Genomic DNA, 20676 nt, shown 5'->3' on the forward strand with positions numbered 1-20676 from the left:
AATCTCTATATTTAAAAGTCACTACTTTACATTTTTATTCTTAATGAGTTTGTTTACAAAGTCACTCAATTTGGGGACAGTTCATATTAGAATTTGCCTCAAAATTCACCTTGGTCATAAAGCTAGACTTTATCTTAGTTAAGAGTTGAAAAGAAAAAAAAAAAAAAATTTAAGCTCTGCTACAACAAAGGCAGCCAGTAGAGGGACTAAAAGTTTACTTTTGCCATTAGCAAAACTAAACTCATATGTTTTACTCGCACTGGTTTTTGGCATAAAGAAATCTAGACATGTAACAAAAACTACAGTGCAAAGTATAATACTCTACCTCTAGAGATATTTACTAATGGAAATCTTGTCATTTAGAAAATTTGGTTTTAATATTGGTCAAAAGTCTCAGGTAAAAGAGTTTTGTTAAAGACAAATACAAAAACTTTTACTTCACATAAGTTCTCTCAATAATTTAACAGTATTCTGATGTTAAATGAATTAAGGCATAAAATCTCAATAAGACAATTTAAAGAATATAATTAAAGTAAGTAGGTCTTATCCACTAAAACCTATTTCATTTTTGCAAAGAAAATGCTTTTGAAAATGTTAAAACAAGTTATTTAGCAAAAATAGTTTTGAAAACATAAAATCAAGGCTAATTTACCTTCAAATATAAACTAACCTGGTTCTCAGAATCAGCAGTTTTAGTTTTACCCAAGAAATTTAAAATGTTGGGGGATGAGGCACAGGAATTTTACTGTACCCTTAAACATGTCTTTATTATCTTCTGAAGCAAAAGGAAGGCAGCCCTGAGCATTCAGCAGACCTTTTAGTGGCTACCTCTGCTGCAGGACCAAAGGCCTCAAGTTTTCTTTCCGTGCCACCATGCTCCACCATGATTATCACTGCTTTAAACAAATCCCAGAAAGACAGCCAAGTGCCTGTCTATGCTACACTTTTCCCAGGGCAGGGAAAATGTACACCAAAGATCCACTCTCTGGCTCGCTCCTGTGACAGCATCTTCGGCTAACCCACATCTATTACCGGCTAGCTATTTTGCTATGTGCCAGGAAAGCTATGGCCAACAGAAATCAACCAAAAAGATGTTAAGATGTATAACATGATACGTCCAGGCTAAAAGTATATTACCTAGCAGAAAATCAAAAACTTCCAGAAATAGCACGTGCTTTTTTTCAATCTAAAACTTCCTTTTCGGGCTTTCCTGGTGGCACAGTGGTTGAGAGTCCGCCTGCCAATGCAGGGGACACGGGTTCGTGCCCCGGTCCGGGGAGATCCCACATGCTGCGGAGTGGCTGGGCCCGTGAGCCATGGCCGCTGAGCCTGCGCGTCCGGAGCCTGTGCTCCACAACGGGAGATGCCACAACAGTGAGAGGCCCACATACCACAAAAAAAAAAAACAAAAAAAACTTCCTTTTCAAGTAAATTACAGTGACAACAAGCAAAAATGTAAGGAAATGGAAAGGGCAGCCCTGAGAAATAAGTACTACATCACTAAAGGTTCTCATGCATATACGGGACAAGTACCTAGCAGGCTTGCTGCTAAAAATTTTGTAAGTTAAGTTCAAGACTAGAGCTTTAGCTTCCCTTTATTTACATCACTGTAAAATCTATATAAATACTGAAAATATGAAAAGAGTCCTGCATTATCTACCTTATTTTTCTCTATTACCATAGATAATAAAGAGGTAACAATATATGTTCTAAAATATGATAAACCAGCTCATATTCATTTAGAAACTTTTTCTGACACTTCCCTTTATAATTTGTCAAAAATCAGATTCTATAAAAAAATATAATACAGAAACATCAATATTAAACATATTCTTCTACTTTAAGCTTATTTCTAAAAGTATTAGATTGCAATTCACATCCAAAGCCTTATTAGTCATAATACTAATAAACACTTCTACAACTATACAGAATTGAGAAAATAGGCTTTTAATACATACTTTGCAACACAAGTCAACCAGAATAACATTCTTTAGTTCAGTATTGCTCAAACTTCAGACATTTGAATACCACAACCAGAATTTTTTCAATATCTACTTACTACCTGCACTAATATTTACATTCTTAATATTTTTCTTTACATCAGTTCCTTTTTTTTATTTTAGCCTCAAACTCTAGCAATAAGACCTATGAAATCATAGTTTTGATGTGCAAGTTATATTTTCTATTCAATAACTCACTGTCATTAATATTGTTTAGCTTTTTTTTTAAAAAGGGTGGGGGGGTTCATTATATTACAGGGATGAATGCACAACTCGTTAATTACACATTCCAAACAAAATATAATTATTATTTAAGTCAGTAAAGGCCCAACAGGCTTACATTAAAATCAATATTCCAAGGCCAGATTTACAAGTTTTATGTTTGTTTTCAAATTCAGCAAGATTACTTTTAGAGTCAAGATCCCAAGTGGTGTGGCATAAATAAGTCTTTTGATGTAAAAACTCAGATATTCATCTTAAGAAATTAGTGCTTTGGGTGGTGGTGTGATGAACTGGGAGATTGGGATTGACATATATACACTAATATGTATAAAATGGATAACTAATAAGAACCTGCTGTATGTATAAATAAATAAAATTCAAAAAAAAGTTTTTGCTAAAAAAGCAAAAAAAAAAAATCACTGCTTTTAAAATACCTTCAACTACATACAAAAGATTTCTGAAGGATACACACTATAAACTGATTAATCATGGTTGCCTCTGAAGAACTGAAGTGAGCAACTGTATAACTTTCTCTAATGCTTTAACTTTTTAACCACGTGCATTTATTACATATTCAAAACAAGTACTCTTCAAAATTAAAATGTGCATAGTATCCAAAAATAAAACTTAAAAAAAAATCTCCTAGTGTATAGAAACCTAGTACTTAGAATACATTAAAGTATAAACTAAAGAAAAACATGTTAAAATTCCCCATTAAAAGAAATATATTTTTAGTTTCAAGTAATGCCATTATACAATTGTGTACCAATACAGTTCCTTTATCTATTTAATTCCTTATTTTTTAAAAAATAGCATTAGGGTTTCCCTGGTGGCGCAGTGGTTGAGAGTCCGCCTGCCGATGCAGGGGACACGGGTTTGTGCCCCGGTCCGGGAGGATCCCACGTGCCGCGGAGCGGCTGGGCCCGTGAGCCATGGCCGCTGAGCCTGCGCGTCCGGAGCCTGTGCTCCGCAAAGGGAGAGGGCACAACAGTGACAGGCCCGCGTACCGCAAAAAAAAAAAAAATAGCATTAGAAACAGATGGAATAATAAGACTTGAGCAAAAGTAGGAGGGAATCTCATATATTTATTTTAACATAATGAGTAAGGAGCAATATCCTAGGATTTGATTTAAATAATAAACTAAATATAGCTGATCCTTGAACGCAAGGGGTTGAGGGGCGCTGACCCTTGCACAGTCAAAAATACACATATAACTTTATAGTCGGACCTTCATATCTGTGATTCCGCAACCTCAGATTCAACCAGCCCCCGACTGTGTAGTACTGTAGTATGCAAGAAAAAATTCCACATGTAAGTGTCATTCAAGGGTCAGCTGTAGTAGTAATGTAAAAAATATTCACTGTTAAGAACTGAAGAATTACTAGCTTGACTTTGTGAAAATGATGAATGTTAAACTCAATGACTGATAAGACTAACAATGAGTACATCAAAGGAAAGTAATATAAATTAAATATATTTAAATATTTAAATAATTTCACAGAATTTTGAGTTTTACATCTGAACTGGAGTCTAAAATTTGGATAAGATTACTCTAACAAATAAATACTTGGTTTTGGCATTATTTAATACATAGTAGCAGGTAAACAGTGTTTATACTGGCATAAAAAAAGTAATGAGGGTGTAAGAAATATAATTTTACTTAAGAAATACTAACATTCTGGATAAAGAACCTAATACATCCATTATACTAAATGGATTATGTGGTATTAACTTAATTCCAGCAAAGCATATAATAATAAACATGTTAGGGAATTCCCTGGCAATCCAATGGTTAGGGCTCTGTGCTCTCACCAACGAGGGCCCAGGTTTGATCCCTTGTCAGGCAACTAAGATCCCACAAGCTGCGCAACACAGCCAAAAAAATAAAATAATTAAAAAAAAAACATGTTAGAACCATAACAGAAAAAGTAAAAAAATAAAAGCCAAGATGAAAACACACTTTCAAAGATAGGTAAAGTTATACAGCAATAATGCTGCAAATTAATTTAACCTCAAAAAAAAAAAACTCATACAGATCTGCCTATTCTATCAAAAATAATCATCTCCTTGGGTTGTTGACTACACCAAACCTACAGATATTACTTTTGCAAAAGTCTGATTAAATCACATCTTTAACCATTATCATTACTTCCTTCTAAACATCCACACTATGAATATGCTCTCAAAAGAATCATTCACACATACCACAGCTATCCTACAAAAAAGATGGAATTCAACCACAGCATTCTACCTAAGTATCTTTAAGACTACTACTGAAAATGAAGAACTGCCTAATAAATACTGCATATCAGTAAAGTTAGCGATAAAGTATTAAACTTCATAAAGGAAAATAATTCATGATAAGCACTTGGAAAAACTAATAGTCTATTATTTCCCATATGCTATGGCTTAAGGTCAACCTCAAAATAAGTTAATTGGATAAATCAAAATGCAAGATTAGGTTTTAAGGGGCCCTGCTTTGTAAAAAAATATATATATATAATATATGGAATTTTCGTTTTCTAGGAAAGAATTTGTGGTAACCCAATTTCAGTAAGTTTTTTTAGGAGGAAATATTTAAATTTCTCCAAATCCATTATACAGGTATATGAAATTGAGTAAAGAGTTTCTAGAAATTCATTCTTGCTAAATTCTGATTCAAACATTTACTGATGCTCATGCTAAGCACCTTCTCAAGTGTTTATAGATTTAAATTTTTCAAAATAGATGACACATTTGGGAAACAAAAAACTAACCACATAATATTTGGGTTCTACTGTTAAAAACAAATTTTTACAAGCCTTCCTATCTATACATACAAATCCACCAAGGTTTTAAGTTAGAAATGAACCTCATGAAAAAGCAGATGTCACATATGGATGGGTGGGTGCCTGCACAGATCGCTACATGTTTTTGATTGATACTATAGCTCACTGAAATGGAAGCTCTAAGAACATGACAAGATAACTCTTTTTTAGATTAGGATTTACATTAAATATAATCTTGTTTGGGATTAGATATTATCCCTTCTTGATTAACAATAAAATTTAGATGTAAAGATCTCTTACTCTTTCTACTATTTGATTTAGGCCCAATTTTCTGAATGCAATTACTTGGGTATTCCTTCTAACTTACTGGTTTGAGAAATGGGATTGACAATTTAAAATGTACAACAAAAATTCAAAATTCTACATTAGTTATTACCTTCCAAAGTACATAAATGATCAGGAACCATCACAACTCAAGCATTACATCAGAGGCTACAAAAACATCACTTTGCTTATTCCTAATAATCCAAAAGTACTATTATTTGTCATTATCTTAGGGACCCAGGCTTTGTAACATCATCCACTGTGGTTTGCAGTCTAACCTTTCACAGAGAACTGCATACTCAATCATCTTCAATTTCTGTGATTAAAAATAATCAATTGTTTTTAATCCTTTCAGAATAGTTGTTTGGATGCTTCCAGTGTCTGCACTCCAGAATAAGCAGACTTTGTTGATGTTTCCTAATATCTAACTAGGTTCACCAGCTTGAAGACAAAGTGAGAGTTTTCCTTCAACATGCCAGCATCAATCCTGTCAATGACTAGTTACAAATTACATTACCTAATAAGCTAATGCTACAATTACTTTTTCTCACATACTCAGAACTGTTTTCCTTTCTATAATAAAGTTTTTTAGATGATATAATCCTCCCAAGGACCTTCACATGTTCCCCAGCTTCTCTGAGCAAAACTAATAGATGGAAAATGTTAAAACGTCATTTCCTTTTAAGGCAAAGATAAAAAAGGCAAGCGTATGTAGGACCTAGAATAAGTTTTGCTAAGTCATCACTAGGCTGATAAATTGGTCCTCTGATTAAAACTAATCCTCTTAATTATAAGATTTTTAAGTTAAAATACTTTTGAGGTACAACTATCTCTCAATATACCAATAATCAAATTTCAAATCACATAGGCCCTAAAAGAGAAATATCATCACATAAAATAATCCTTCCTAGGGTCATCCTATTATGTTCTTTTCCCACATAAATCTACATTACAAACAATAAAATGGATCACACCTTTTACATTTGACCTTTCTTCTGCACAATGACATCCTCCACCCCATCCTAATCATCAGCAACCTGAATTCTAAAATATACTGTTACAAGGCCCTAAAAATGGGCCAAGATCTAAATTTCCTCAAAGAAGCTTGAAACCTTTCTTGCTTTGAAAATCAAAAACATGTTTGTTTGTTTGAAGTACTGTTATTAAACGATTTCTGAATAAGAATTAGAGATGTGGGGGAAAAGACTTTTGTAACTCCAAGGGGAAAGTATTTTTGGAGTAATCTACAGAGCTTCATTTCAAAGCCAAAAACCATTATGTTCCCTATGGCAAGAAAATTTACTTTAGCTGAAACTGCTGGACAGCTAATTCTAGCTTCTTGTGATGTATACATATTGGGTTATGAAAAAACTTTTGTTTTTTCTCAAAGGTTTCAGATTATAAACCTTTTCCAAGCAGGCACTTTGCTAGATGATTAACAAAATTATTTCCAGGGCTTCCCTGGTGGCGCAGTGATTGAGAGTCCGCCTGCCGATGCAGGGGACACGGGTTCGTGCTGCGGAGCGGCTGGGCCCGTGAGCCATGGCCGCTGAGCCTGCACGTCCGGAGCCTGTGCTCCCCGGCGGGAGAGGCCACAACAGTGAGAGGCCCGCGTACCGCAAAAAAAAAAAAAAAAAAAAATTATTTCCAATCCTTAAAAACTTTTTCAAGATTGGTATTACCACCATTTTGTGGATGAGAAATTTGAGGCTCAGTGAGGTTAAGGGACTTGTCAGTCAATACAACATAAGCTAGTAGCCCCAGAGCCAGGCAAGTCAGTTCTAATGAAGTAGTTCTTTCCCTATCACCACAATTCTTGTTCTTTAAAAAGCTGGATAAAATACTCTACCCACAATTCCAATTTTTAAAATTTAAATAAAAGGAAATTCACAAAAATGGTAATACGTGTATTACAATAACAAATTATACCATATATCACTCAATTTTTACCACAATCCTGCAAGATAGATTATTTCATTCTATTTTCCTAATGGGGAAACTGAGGCTGAGAGAGATTACATGACTTGCCAGGAACCCATGAGTGGACTAGGAATTCATAGAGCCAAACAGATTTTTCTGAATCTTAACAACAATGCTTAGAGATTTTCAAAAGTATCTTACGTCAAAGGAAACTAATTGATAGTTAACTAGTTACAAAGCTGTCCAGGTAAAAACTTATAATTATAGCAGTAATACTGGCACACTACATGGGAAAAGTCAACTAATTAACGGACTAGGTTAATAGTCCTGTATTAACTACATCAGAAACGTTAAATAAACTATGAATATGAAATCAAACAGTATGTGTGTGTGTGTGTGTGTGTGTGTGTGTGTATACACACACACACACATACATATTAGCATCCAGGCCTTAAATTAAGAATGGTATAAAATCCTGGCAACTATCCCCCATGTTCACACTTTTTTTTTTTTTTCAAGGAGTTGGGAGGGAGGAGGGAGTGGGAAGAAAATCCAACTGAATGTAAAAAACTGTATTTTAACAGGTGTTACAAGAAAAGCTAAGTGTAACACAATGACAAAATGAAACGCCTGCTTTTCACAGAGGAACTGAAAGGACACACATTTCATTGGAGAGTTACTGATACACCCCCACCCAGAGGGACTCAGATCTACTGGCTATACCTTCCAGTAAAATTTGCTCTTAAATAAAATACAAATTACTAATAAAATCTGCATGACTGTTTCATAACCAATTGCTCTCTTTTGAAATTTTTCATAATGTGAAGAAATTCAGCATTTTAACTTTTCTGGGCCTTACTTTCTACATTAATACAATGAGGAAGATGGAATCTAACATCACTTTCAATTATAAAGCTCTGGGAAACAATAACCATAATAATATTTACAAAAAATCTACTGAAAAGTTCTGTCAGTAGATGCAAAAAGTTCAATTTTTTTTCCAAGAGTGTATTTAAAATTTTACTAAGCTTCATAATTAGAATATGTGTATTTAAGGTATATCTCAACAGAAAAGGTTGGGGGGAAAGAAGAGGGATCAGGCAATAAAGACAAACAAAAACAAAACCCAAAAGACTCAGTACTTTATGGTTTCGGACCATGCTTAAATTAAACAGATTAATAATAGGGCTAAATGAAAATTAAGTTTGTATAAAGAAATTACTTATTTAAAATGAAAGGAAACAGGGAATCCCCTGGCAGTTCAGTGGTTAGGACTCTGCGCTTTCACTGCCAAGGGCCTGGGTTCAGTATCTGGTCGGGGAACTAAGATCCCGCAAGCCAAGTGCCCCAGTCAAAAAACAAAAACAAAATAAGAATTAAAAAATAAAATAAAATAAAATGAAAGAAAACAGGGCTGGTATACGTGAGCACTGACCAACCAAAGAAAAGAAACCCACCAAGATGATTTTACTTATAAGAGTATAAATTTGAGTGAAGGATTATGATGACTAAAAATAATTTTAAATATTTAGGAAAATTTCACGTTATAAAATATTATATGATCTCCTTGGAGAAATCCATAACACAAACATGGCTGAACAATACTTTTAGCTAATTCTGACCATAAATGACCTTAAATCAATTGAAAATAAATGAATAAGTGAAATTCTTTCATTCAAATATTTGTTCCTGGCTTTTTAAACAGAAGTATAGATCAATGGAACAGGAAAGAAAGCCCAGAGAAAAAGCCACACACATATGGTCACCTTATTTTTGATAAAGGAGGCAAGAATATACAATGGAGAGAAGAGAGCCTCTTCAATACGTGGTGCTGGGAAAACTGGACAGCTACATGTAAAAGAATGAAATTAGAACACTCCCTAACACCATACACAAGAATAAGCTCAAAATGGATTAAAGACCTAAATGTAAGGCCAGAAACTATCAAACTCTTAGAGGAAAACATAGGACACTCTATGACACAAATCACGGCAAGATCCTTTTTGACCCACCTCCTAGAGAAAGGGAAATAAAAACAGAAATAAACAAATGGGACCTAATGAAACTTAAAAGCTTTCGCACAGCAAAGGAAAACATAAACAAGACGAAAAGACAACCCTCAGAATGCGAGAAAATATTTGCAGATGAAGCAACTGACAAAGGATTAATCTCCAAAATTTACAAGCAGCTCAATATCAAAAAAACAAACCCAATCCAAAAATGGGCAGAAGACCTAAATAGACATTTCTCCAAAGAAGATATACAGATTGCCAACAAACACAGGAAAGAAGGCTCAACATCACTAATCATTAGAAAAATGCAAATCAAAACTACTATGAGGTATCAGCTCACACCAGTCAGAATGGCCATCATCAAAAAATCTACGAACAATAATAAATGCTGGAGAGGGTGTGAAGAAAAGGGAACCCCCTTGCACTGCTGGTGGGAATGTAAACTGATACAGCCACTATGGAGAACAGTGTGGAAGGTTCCTTAAAAAATTAAAAGTAGAACTACCACACAACCCAGCAATCCCACTACTGGGAATATACCCTGAGAAAACCGTAATTCAAAGAGTCATGTACCACAATGTTCATTGCAGCTCTATTTACAATAGCCAGGACATGGAAGCAACCTAAGTGTCCATCAACAGATGAATGGATAAAGAAGATGTGGCACATATATACAATGGAATATTACTCAGCCATAAAAAGAAATGAAACTGAGTAATCTGTAGTGAGGTGGATGGACCTAGAATCTGTCATACAGAGTGAAGTAAGTTAGAAAGAGATGGTAACATATATGGAATCAAAAAAAAAAAAAAGGTCCTGAAGAACCTAAGGGCAGGACACGAATAATAAAGACACAGACGTAGAGAATGGACTTGAGGACAAGGGGAGGGGGAAGGGTAAGCTGGGACGAAGTGAGAGAGTGGTATGGACATATATACACTACCAAATGTAAAACAGATAGCTAGTGGGAAGCAGCCGCATAACACCAGGGAGATGAGCTCAGTGCTATGTGACCACCTAAGAGGGATGGGATAGGGAGGGTGGAAGGGAGATGCAGGAGGGAGGAGATATGGGGATATATGTATACGTATAGCTGATTCACTTCGTTATAAAGCAGAAACTAACACACCATTGTAAAGCAATTACACTCCAATAAAGATGTAAAAATAAATAAATAAATAATAAATTAAATTAATGCTCAATAGGAAATAAATCATAGCCATGTTATACTACTTTCAGCTCAGTCAAACCTTCTTATTAAAACATCCCTTGATCTACCTAACAGATGTGCTCCTCAAAAGTTCCTTGCATATTAAACTTGTGTAAATCTCATCTTAAATGCATTAGGGGGAGCTCCCTGTTTGAAAGAATCCTAAAACATGTGCTTTTGTCTTCTAAGGGTTCCTTTTCTAACTTGTATTCCTATGAAAGAATGACTTTGACTTATCTGCTAATTGATATTCATCCAGTTTTCATTTAACATTGTTTTTTTAAAAATACCAGCCTTGTACTTTATCCCATGCTTATCAACTGCCACTAAGACAACTTTGATCAAGTTATATTTACCTTTCACACTGCTTCCCCAGGAAGCAATATAAAGCCCACCCCTGCGAAAAATATATATATACTTAATATGCTACTAACAGATTTCAAAGCATGTAATAAAAATCAGCTTTAAATATCACTAGATTTTTATAACTAATTTCAAATTCAAAGGTGAAAAATAAGAGAAAACCAGAAGTGAATAATCTATGGAGGGGAGAAAAAGTATGCTTTGTGTCTACTGAGCACTTCATAATTTTTAAATTACATTTTAATATACCATCCCATTTGAGACTCTCATCGATTCTCTAAGGGTATTAATGGCTTCATTACTGGCAATTTGGGAAACAAAGCAGAGGCACAGGGCAGTAAAGTGACTGCCCAATGTGTCATAGTAATTCAATGTCAAGGTCAGAACTGGAATGCAATTTTCACATTCCTAGCCATTGCTCTTCTTTTACACAATTAAAGATGGAGATAAAACATTTAAGCAAGTTTGACTATAGAGTCCCCTATCCATCAATAATTACCGAAAATAATTTCAGAAGCCTTAAGTTCAGGCACTCGCCAAGACCTCTCAAAGGGAAAAGGACAGTCTCTTCAACAAATGGTGTTGGAAATACTGGATGTCCACATGCAAAAGAATGAAGCTTACTTCATTCTACACCATATACCAAAACTAACTCAAAATGGATTAAAGACGTAAATGTAAGACATAAAGCTAAAACTCCTGAAAGAAAATATAGGGGGAAAGCGTCAATACATAGGATTTGGCAATGATTTCTTGGATATAACACTAAAAGCAAAGGCAGCAAAATAAAAAATAGATATATTGGAATACATCAAAAATTTAAACTTCTGTAAAAAGGACAATCAACAGAGTGAAAAGGCAGACCATGGAATGGGAGAAAAATCTGCAAATTGCACATCTGATAAGGGGTTAATATCCAAAATATTTAAAGAACTCCTACCAACAACGGAAAAAAATAACAAAAAATAAGCAAAGGTCTTGGATGTTTCTCCAAAGCCAGTATACAAAAGTCCACCCAGCATATGAAGAGATGTACAATATAAATAATAACTAGGTAAATGCAAATAAACCAATGAGATATCACTTCAAATCCATTAGGATGGGTAATATTAGAAAAAAGGAAAATAGTGTTATCAAGGATGTGCAGAAATTGAAATTCTTGTGTATTATTGGTGGGAATATAAAATAGTGCAAACTTTATGGAGAACAATATGGCATTTCCTTAAATTTTTTTAAATAGAATTACCATACAATCTAGCAATTCCACTTCAGGGTATATATCCAAAAGAGCTGAAAGCAGGATCTCAAGAGACATTTACCCGATGTTCATAGCAGCATTATTCACAACAGCCAGGAGGTGGAAGCAACCAAAGTGTCCAACAACAGATTAATGGGTAGGCAAAATGTGGTATATGCAAAAAAATTTTTTAAATGTGGTATACACGTACAATGGAATATTATTTTAGCCATAAAAAGAAATGAAATCCCAACACATGCTACATGTATGAACCTTGAGGACATTATGCTAAGTAAAATAAGCCAGTCACAAAAAGACAAATACTGTATGATTCCATTTATAGGTGGCATCTCTAGAGTAGTCAAATTCATAGGAACAGAAAGTAGAATGGTGCCGTTCTTTGATTGCCAGGGGCTGGGGTTAGGGGGAAATGAGGAGTTATTGTTTTGAAAGGACTTTCAGTTTTGAAAGATGAAAATGTTCTGGAAATTGGTTGCACAATAATGTGAATATACTTAACACTACTGAACTGTACATTTAAAAATGGTTAGGATGGTAAATTTGATGTTATGTGTTTTTTACCACAATTTAAAAATTAGAAAAAACAGTTTAGAGACTTAAAAAATGTCTCCAGTTCATATTCAGCACAGAATGTTCAAGTATAATAATCTACTTTCTTTTGAAAAGATATCTATAGGTCAATAAATACCAAACTATTGTTTACATATTTCTTGATAGCCTAAAGGAAACCAAAAACCCAAATGGGAATCAAGTTTTCATTACTTCACCTACCAACATTAAAAGAGAAGACTTTATTATGTACTACCTGAGAACTAAATGGGTACTGCTGCTTTGGTAAAGGGAAAAAAGCAGTATTATTAGAAATCTACCTGAATTATCTGCTAAGTTCACAAATAGCTCTTTATGCTGAAGAATAAAACTGGCTAACATTATTCTCCCTAAGATTCATTCAATTTGATGGTGTCTAAAAGCCACCATTTTTCAATGAGGTAAACACTTGGAATAGAAAACCCTCAAAAAATTAAACACATATTATACTTCCTTTTATGGTATTACTCAAGGATTGTCTTCACCAAAGGCATACAGTAGTAGGTCAGGTACCATTCTAAGTCCTAGAACAACTGAATCAGTACTAGTACATTCAGTAGTAGGAGTGTGGAATCAGTCCAGTGACAAAAATGATGAACTGCAGGCCAGAGTAATATTTAGCAGCTAAACCTAACTGGAACCTAACTTAAAAAATAATAATAAACAATGTTGAAAACATTGACAGAAAATAGAACAACTTGGAAAAGTATGAAAAATAAACCGATCTACATAGGAAACTTTAATCAGACCTCTAAAACTTTATACATGTCCAAACTTTAGATATTAAGGCAGGTTCAAATTTTCAGTGGCTCTCAAAAGATCAGCATTATTTGAAACTCTGGTGAATACATGTGGAAAAAAAATCTATCAAATTTAGCGGCAAGGATAAGCAATTTAATAAGTTGTTACTATAATTTATAAAAAAAAGACTGACTACATTGTTCCATGATTGTACAAGTATCAGCAAATGGTACTGATTATCCAAATTAAATATTTGTAGGGACTTCTATATGCAAGGAACTTGGTGAGATATCCAAAGTGCTTGAGAAAACATTCACCAAGAATCATTTTTTTCTCAGCTACTTTAACCTAACTGATGCCCTGCAAGTTCTTAGTATCCTAGCTAATATCTCAAAGATGTTTTATTTGTAGGTATGCCAACTAAACTTATGCAATATAGATATAGATATTAAAAATACTCTTGGAATTGATTATGGAAACCACATATGTGCATGTATGTGGGTAGTGGGAACACGTGTGGAAATATCTATATAAATATACAGATACATATATATATATAAACCCCATTTAAGTGTTTAAGAAAAATTATTCCAAAACATATAAAGGTTTTTAGATGTTCTATAAAATCAATATGCCCTTTCATCTAGCTCACCTTTTCTCATTTCCTTCAACTACTGAGATTATATACAAGCATTTAGTACTGTGGGCTCTGAAGATCCTAATATAGAGCATGAAACGGGAAGTATTTACAAGAAACACTGAGGTTACAGAATACTGGTACTCCACAAAAAATAGGAGATAACCTTACAAAGAAAATACATGAACTATATTCAATATTAAATATTCGAGACATCCAAATTCTTGATAATTTATCCTTTTTTGAATACAAAATGTATATTTAAATCAGCAAGAAAAAAATCTTATGATGAAAAATGTCTTCTGGGAAGATGTTTTCTTCTAATTAATCATGAGAATCACAATCATTAGACTCAATCATTGTCAATTTTCATTTGGAAAATAGTGGCTTCCTTAGTTATTTTAATGCTAGTATCATTTTCATGTGCCAATTCAGGATATTACTCCTTGCATCCTTGCTTATTCATCAAAATAACTGAAAGGCGTAATCTCTCCCCTCTGTTGAATTAATAAATTTTAACATACAAAAACATCCTATCTCCAGGCTCTTCTCTTGGTCAAAGTGGTAAGAGCACAGCAGGACCACCTTCAACCTCAAACTTTTTGTGAGCTTTATAGACAAGAACTTAAGCATCCTCTGGTGGAAGATGGCAACTGGGAAAAGGAAAATACGGGTTTAAATTACAAATGTCCTCAGCCTCTCCATGACCATCAGTTTTTTCTAAGGAAACACCTAAGCCATATTTTTAATAGGAGGTAGAAGGTAAACGTGTCTAAACGCCTTTCCCACTTATGAAATGTGATGCAGAAGATCAGGAAATTAGTAGTTCTGCTATACACTGACAACCTGACAACCAAATAATAACAGTTAGTATATCCAATAATAAGGAAACAAGGATAACTGAATAATGGCAAGTTTCATCTGTCTTTGAACTCAAAGTTTAGCTCAAAACCTTAAGCAATAAGACTGCACAGTGCTACAGATAACAAAGGAAAATGAAAGGGAAATAAATCCATTATTTTAAAGAAACAAACTAAAAAGTTCATGGCAAATCTGCCCAACTTACTAAAAGCTGAAAAATAAAGCAGCATGAAAGGGGAAATAGAAAAAGATTAATGTGTGAGAAAATACATGAAATGCAATTCCGTAATTCCATAAAGATAGAAACAAAGTGACTCCAAGTTGCAACATATACTTTAAATGCAACAGAACTACATTCATTCAATTTTCCAAAGCCAAAGATGTTCAGGCACTGAAAAGTTACCCTTAAAAAGTAAAGCATAAACATTTCTAAAACAAGGGAACAATTCTGCTTCTTTCTATATAAAGAAACCAAACGCTGTAGTTGTGGGAAGAATTTCCCTGAAATTTGTGAAACTCCTGAAAACTGTGGCTCATGGAACTTGGGAACAAGAACAAAATGTGTGCCTAAAAGTATCACTGTGGTAATAGTGCTTCGCACAACATAGGAACTGAACTCCTTGGATTTAATATTCCTTTGTTATGTGTAACATTACACATTCTTCAGTATCTTTTACTTCCCAGGCCAGTTATCTCAAGAAGTGTTATAATGGACCACCTTGCATTATCCCATAGTGAACCATCATGTGATTTAATGGTCTCGTCTCATCTTCAAAGAGATAACAGCAAGTGCAACAGAGGAACTGGGAGAGTTAAGGGAGAAAGGAAGGGTTCTTTCATATTTTCAAACAGCCTCTTTTCCAAGGGTTTGGAGTTTAAAAACAAAACTCTGGACCTGTCATTTAATTCAAGAATGGCTTCAGAATTCTTCCTGCATAGTGCCTTATTGGACACACCCCAAAAGCTGAGAAATCTTAATGTACTCAGCCAGTTAGTACACTACAATGAAAACCTTCTTACCTTTCAGAGCTATATAATATGGTTAAATTAAACCCTGATACAACAAATAGAATAATTTCCTCTAACATTTTAAGACCACTAATCAACTAGTGTCTGTCAGTCATTGCAAGAGTTGCACAATTGCCTGTGGACAGACTACCAGAGAAACTGAGTGTGGTGAGGCAGGATGTTTTCCCGTTTATTTCCTGAGTGAACTTTAAGGTTAAAACTAAATTTATGTCAACTTCATAGCAAAGAATTCAGATTCGAATTCTGAACACAAATACATTTTAAAAAAAGAAAAAAAAAATGAGGGCTATAAAACCGTATACAGTGTGGTCATTGTTTCACTTTTGGATTATGTGCATACTGGATTTTAATCTGAAATGTTTTACACTTGTATTTCACGTTATACAGTTTCGGGACTGGACTGTTTTTCCACAAAAAGAAAAATCAACTGTTTTTCCACCTTAATAGTCAACCTACCTGCCCATAGTTGTCTATGCCAGTTACTAATCTATTTAAATTTAATAAATCAAAAGCTGTCCTTAGGGATTGGCCAAGAGTCGTAAGTCCTTCAGCCTGAAGGTTTTTCAGTTCATTCATAAACGTTGCATGGTTTTCTTTCCATCCGGCCTGAAAAGAAAAACGTAAGAATTTTTTTTCATCTTTCAAAGCCATGTGCACACGGACGGCCGTTACAATCTGCCGTTCACCAAGGAGCTGCTTCACTTTGCTGCACGGTTTTGAGTAACGTGTCAATAACGCATCACTGCTGAGGAAACTCTCTTCCAAAGGAGGCCAAGAATAAACCTGCTGGCTCTACAGCTTTCGTCAGCTACCAGCCTTCGTACTTTATAACTTCCCCGGGAAGCGTACTCCCCAGCCTCATACCCAGAATTCGGGGATGCAAAGATACTGGTGGAAAGCAGAAGTGAGCGAGACTTGCAAAGTTCACCTAGCGCGCTGTCCCACCGGCCCGCGGCCCTCTCGGGGAGACTCCGCAGCCCCAGCCCCGCGGCCCCCGCCCCCCTCCCCGGCCTCGGGCCGGTTCCCCTTTAATGCAGACCCAGGCTCGGCGCTGCCGGGCCCGGCTGTCACTCGGGCTAACTTGAATAAATATCCCCCACAGTTCATTGCTGCCGCTCACGCCGCGGAGGGGAAATGTCGGCCATGTTGATCGCAGCGCCGCCGCCGCCGCCGCCGCCGCCGGGCCGGGCTGGGGAGGGGACGGCGGTGGCCCGGCGACTCCGCGCCGCGCCAGGACGCTCCGTAGCGGGGGAGGGGGTGGGAGCCCGCAGGGGAAAAGACCTCAGCGCCTGGAGCACAGCGGGTGGGGGAGGGGAGCATAATGAAGGGTGAATGGGGGGGCGGGGAGGGTGAGAGAGGAAGGAACAGGGAAGGGAAGGGAAGGGGGAGGGCGAGGGCTGTTACCTTGATAGCATAGGGCGGCTCTTCGAAAGTGACCAGCATATACCTGTCTCCTCTGCTGGCAGGGTCCCGGGCACGGAGCTGCGGGAGAGCGGGTGGGGAACGGGAGGAGGAACAGGGCGGGCGAGAGGGAAGCACAGAGGCGAGGTTACCAGGCGGAGAAGGGGCGCCCAGCGGCCCCGCCGCCCCCCACAGTACCGCACACGCCGCAGCCGCCCCACACACACAGATCGGCCCCCGCACAACGCCCGGGGCCGCAGCCCCGGCCCGGGCCGAGCCCGGCTTGCAGCGCCCGCCCGCCCGCCCGCGCGGTGGGGGAGGGGGTCCCCGAGCCCGGCAGCTCCCGCAGTCAGGTCCCCGACACCTCCGCCTCGCCGCCCCCGGCCGCCCTCCCCCCACCCCTGCCGCCCGCTGGCCGCCGGACCGGGGTCGCCGCCCGGGCTCGGTCAGTCGGTACCTTCATGAAGGTCTCTACCGCGCCTTTGGCCGTGTCCAGGTAGGTGGTGCCCAGATGGCTGCGCTGGTTCATAGAGGCAGACGTGTCTATCAGGAACAGTAAGATGGGCATAGTGCTGGCCGGGGACACCGGGGCCCGAGGTGGTGGAGAAAGAGGAGATGGTAGAGGTGGAGGCGCCGGTGGCGGCGGCGGCGACCGCCGCTACGCGGGGCGGGGGAGCGCGGCCCCCGGGAGGAAAACACGGTCTGGGTCTTTCCTCCGGCTGCGGGGAGTTTCTCCCCCGATAGTTGAGAGGAAACTCCCCAGACCCAGTCCTCCCAGTCGTACCCCCGCCTCCGCCTCCTCCTGCCTGCCTGCCCGCTGGGGCGGGCGCCCGGCCGTCTGTCTGTCGGTCCGTCCCCCCCGCCTCGGGGGTCCCGTCCCCGCTCCCGGCCCCTGTGTGTGTCCCAGCGGGAGACGGGCCTGGCTCCCAACCCCACCCCCGGTGCAGGGAGTGGGGACCTGGGAGCTGGCGAAGAGGGGAGTGGGCTGAGGGGAGATTGGCCCTGGGGCTGTTGGGAGAAGTTTCAGGGACTCCCTCCGCACCCCGGCGGTGTCACCACTTTCTCAGCCCCTCTCGCTACTGAAGCGCTTTTCTCTCTCACACTCCGGTTTTAACTCGGGCAGGGGCTGCAGAGGCTCCGCCCCCTGACACGTCCTCTAGCCACGTGATGCACCGCCCCGCTAATCTATTGGCTGATCCCTGGCCTCTTATTAGCATATTCAAACAGCTCAGGGGCGGGGGAAGCTTGGAGGCTGGCTCCGGGAACAGTTTTGGAGCACGCGCGGAGGCGGAGCGTCGGGTGCGCGCGAGAGCGAGCGCGAGGGGCGAGCAGGCGGGCCGGCAGACGCGGAGGCGGGCTCCGGGAAGGGGCGGGGACAGCCCGCGGAAGGACGGCGGTATGGGGGCGGGGGCCGCGGCCGTGAGTCTGCGCGTGAGGCCCGTCGGCCTCTCCTTGGCTGTTGGAGGTGATAGGGGTCGGAGGAAGGGAAATGGAGGCTGGCCTCAGCTCCTGTTTCGAGGTCGCTGTAGCGAGCCCCTTCCCCAATGGGCGAGTGAGGAGGGGATGAGTAGAGTGATCCAACGCCCGGTTAGGAGTCGGGGCAGGCCGGCGGTCATCCTCCGGATGAGGGCTCGGGGCCCGCGGTCGTCGGAGGAGGTTCCTTGGGCCTCGGAGGGCCGGCCCCAGCGCGGGCGGGCCCGGGGCGGGGGAAGGGAAGTGAGAGGTTGTTTATGACCAGGGACTAATCTTCTCCGCGAGTCACTCCGCTCCCGTAGGGGAGTGGGGGACGAGGGGCGATCCTCGTCCGCAGCCTCGCTCGGCCTTGGGCAGCGACCGAGGGTGAGGGCTGGACCTAGCCAGGAGCCCTCTCGTTGGAGGACCCACCAGAAAGGGAACAAACCCTTTTTTTCCGAACTCAGCCCTAAAAGGGCAGCGGGGGAAGACTCAAATATCGATAAACAGTTTATTGCCCCTTTTATACTCGGGGAAAAATAACCCGTCCTACCCAAAGAAATAACCTCTCACAAGCCATGTTTACTTAGGGCCACAGAATATCAATCTCAGAGCTAAAAGGGGCCTTAGAAAAGCAGCGTCCATTACTCTTGTTTTTAGATGAACAGACTGACTTGGCTTGCCCAGGTGACACATAGCATGGGTTCTCCATAGCCCTGCCAGTGCCCTTTCCTTGCACTCTATGCTGTCTCAGACTCGATCCAAATACTGCCTGAAGGCAGACGTTCTCGGATAAAACCAGCCCGTCATCAGGCTTGATGGCATAATGATTCCTCTCCTAAATTATGTCCGAGGAAAAGTTGCCTCAAATGTACTAGTTGAAAACTTAAAGACGTTGCCTAAAATACAAGTTGAATGAGGGACATACGACCTGTATAAGACTGTGTAGAGATTTATAGGGCCTCTCCTATTGGCCTAGCATTTCGATTGTTTATCCTGAAATTCTTAATTATTTCCCTACTGGTCACTCAAAGAAGTTGTTCCTATTACCATTAACACAGAACAGACATGTTTTGTGGCACTTTTTTTAAATTTTGAATTTTATAACTCGGACTTTTCCTAATATTTAAGACAACCTCTGAATTTTTGTTAATTTATAGTAGGGCTATTCAGTAATATGGCGTTCTGTATGCGCCATAGAAGAGTAAAATACTTTTAAGAGATTTGGACTTCTAAAAGTGGAGTAGCGAGCTTACATCCAATATTTGCTTAGGACCAGTGGAGTTAAAAAATGGTTAAAATATTGTCCCTGCCTTCAAAGAGTTTGTGGTTTTTCTAGAAGAATATTGCCTACATATTATTAGCTACTACAGAGTAGAAAATGATTAGATACTAAATAATTCAGAAAAGAGAAAAATTTATTTCCCTAGGGTAATGAAAGAACAAATTTTCCAGGGTCAGTAGGTTTAAGCGGTGCCTTAAAGCAATGTTTCTCAAACTGGGATCCTAGACCCTGGAGATAAGAATTAGAGTTCTTTGATACTTTTAAGTTTTTTGTTTTCATTTTAATAACAATATACAAATTGTTTTATTAGTTATAAAGACAAATTTTTTCTTTCAAAGTGATAATTTGCAACTGAAAGATTTTCATAGAGTTGGTCTTCAGATTTCTCTGTCAGTGCTTTCAAACTGTGTTCTGTGGACTCCTGCCTTTCAGAAAATGTATTTTCTAGGATCATAATTTCTTTTACGTTTCTCAGGTTTGAGAAACACTGCTTTAAAAGATCGGTAGGATTTGGGTATGTGGGTAAAGGAAAAGAAGCTGCTGGTGAAAACTCCTTCTAGACGTTGAAGATGTAGTAAAGAAAGGAAGTTAGCACAGCATTGCC

At 38.8% G+C, this 20676-nt stretch overlaps 1 protein-coding gene across 3 annotated transcripts in view; it reads right to left on the reverse strand.

The window, feature by feature from the left end:
• INTS6 (integrator complex subunit 6) overlaps positions 1-18392 on the reverse strand; it is a 108686-nt gene extending 90294 nt beyond the window's left edge. For 2 of the 3 annotated variants that reach the window (XR_014298061.1, XM_082675660.1), the window contains exons 1-3: positions 17793-18392; positions 17339-17416; positions 16391-16540 (exon numbers count right to left, since the gene is read on the reverse strand). Coding sequence is in view for 2 of the 3 variants with exons in the window: in XM_082675660.1 (XP_082531786.1) it covers positions 16391-16540; positions 17339-17416; positions 17793-17903 (339 nt within the window). In the remaining variant the exon portion in view is untranslated. The remainder of the gene's footprint in view (positions 1-16390; positions 16541-17338; positions 17417-17792) is intronic. The other variant, XM_082675661.1, reaches the window with a different exon arrangement.
• Between the last annotated feature and the right edge of the window lie 2284 nt (positions 18393-20676).

The sequence above is a fragment of the Grampus griseus genome, assembly GCF_964374135.1.
Source record: "Grampus griseus genome assembly, chromosome: 18".
NCBI classification, from domain to species: Eukaryota; Metazoa; Chordata; class Mammalia; order Artiodactyla; family Delphinidae; genus Grampus; species Grampus griseus.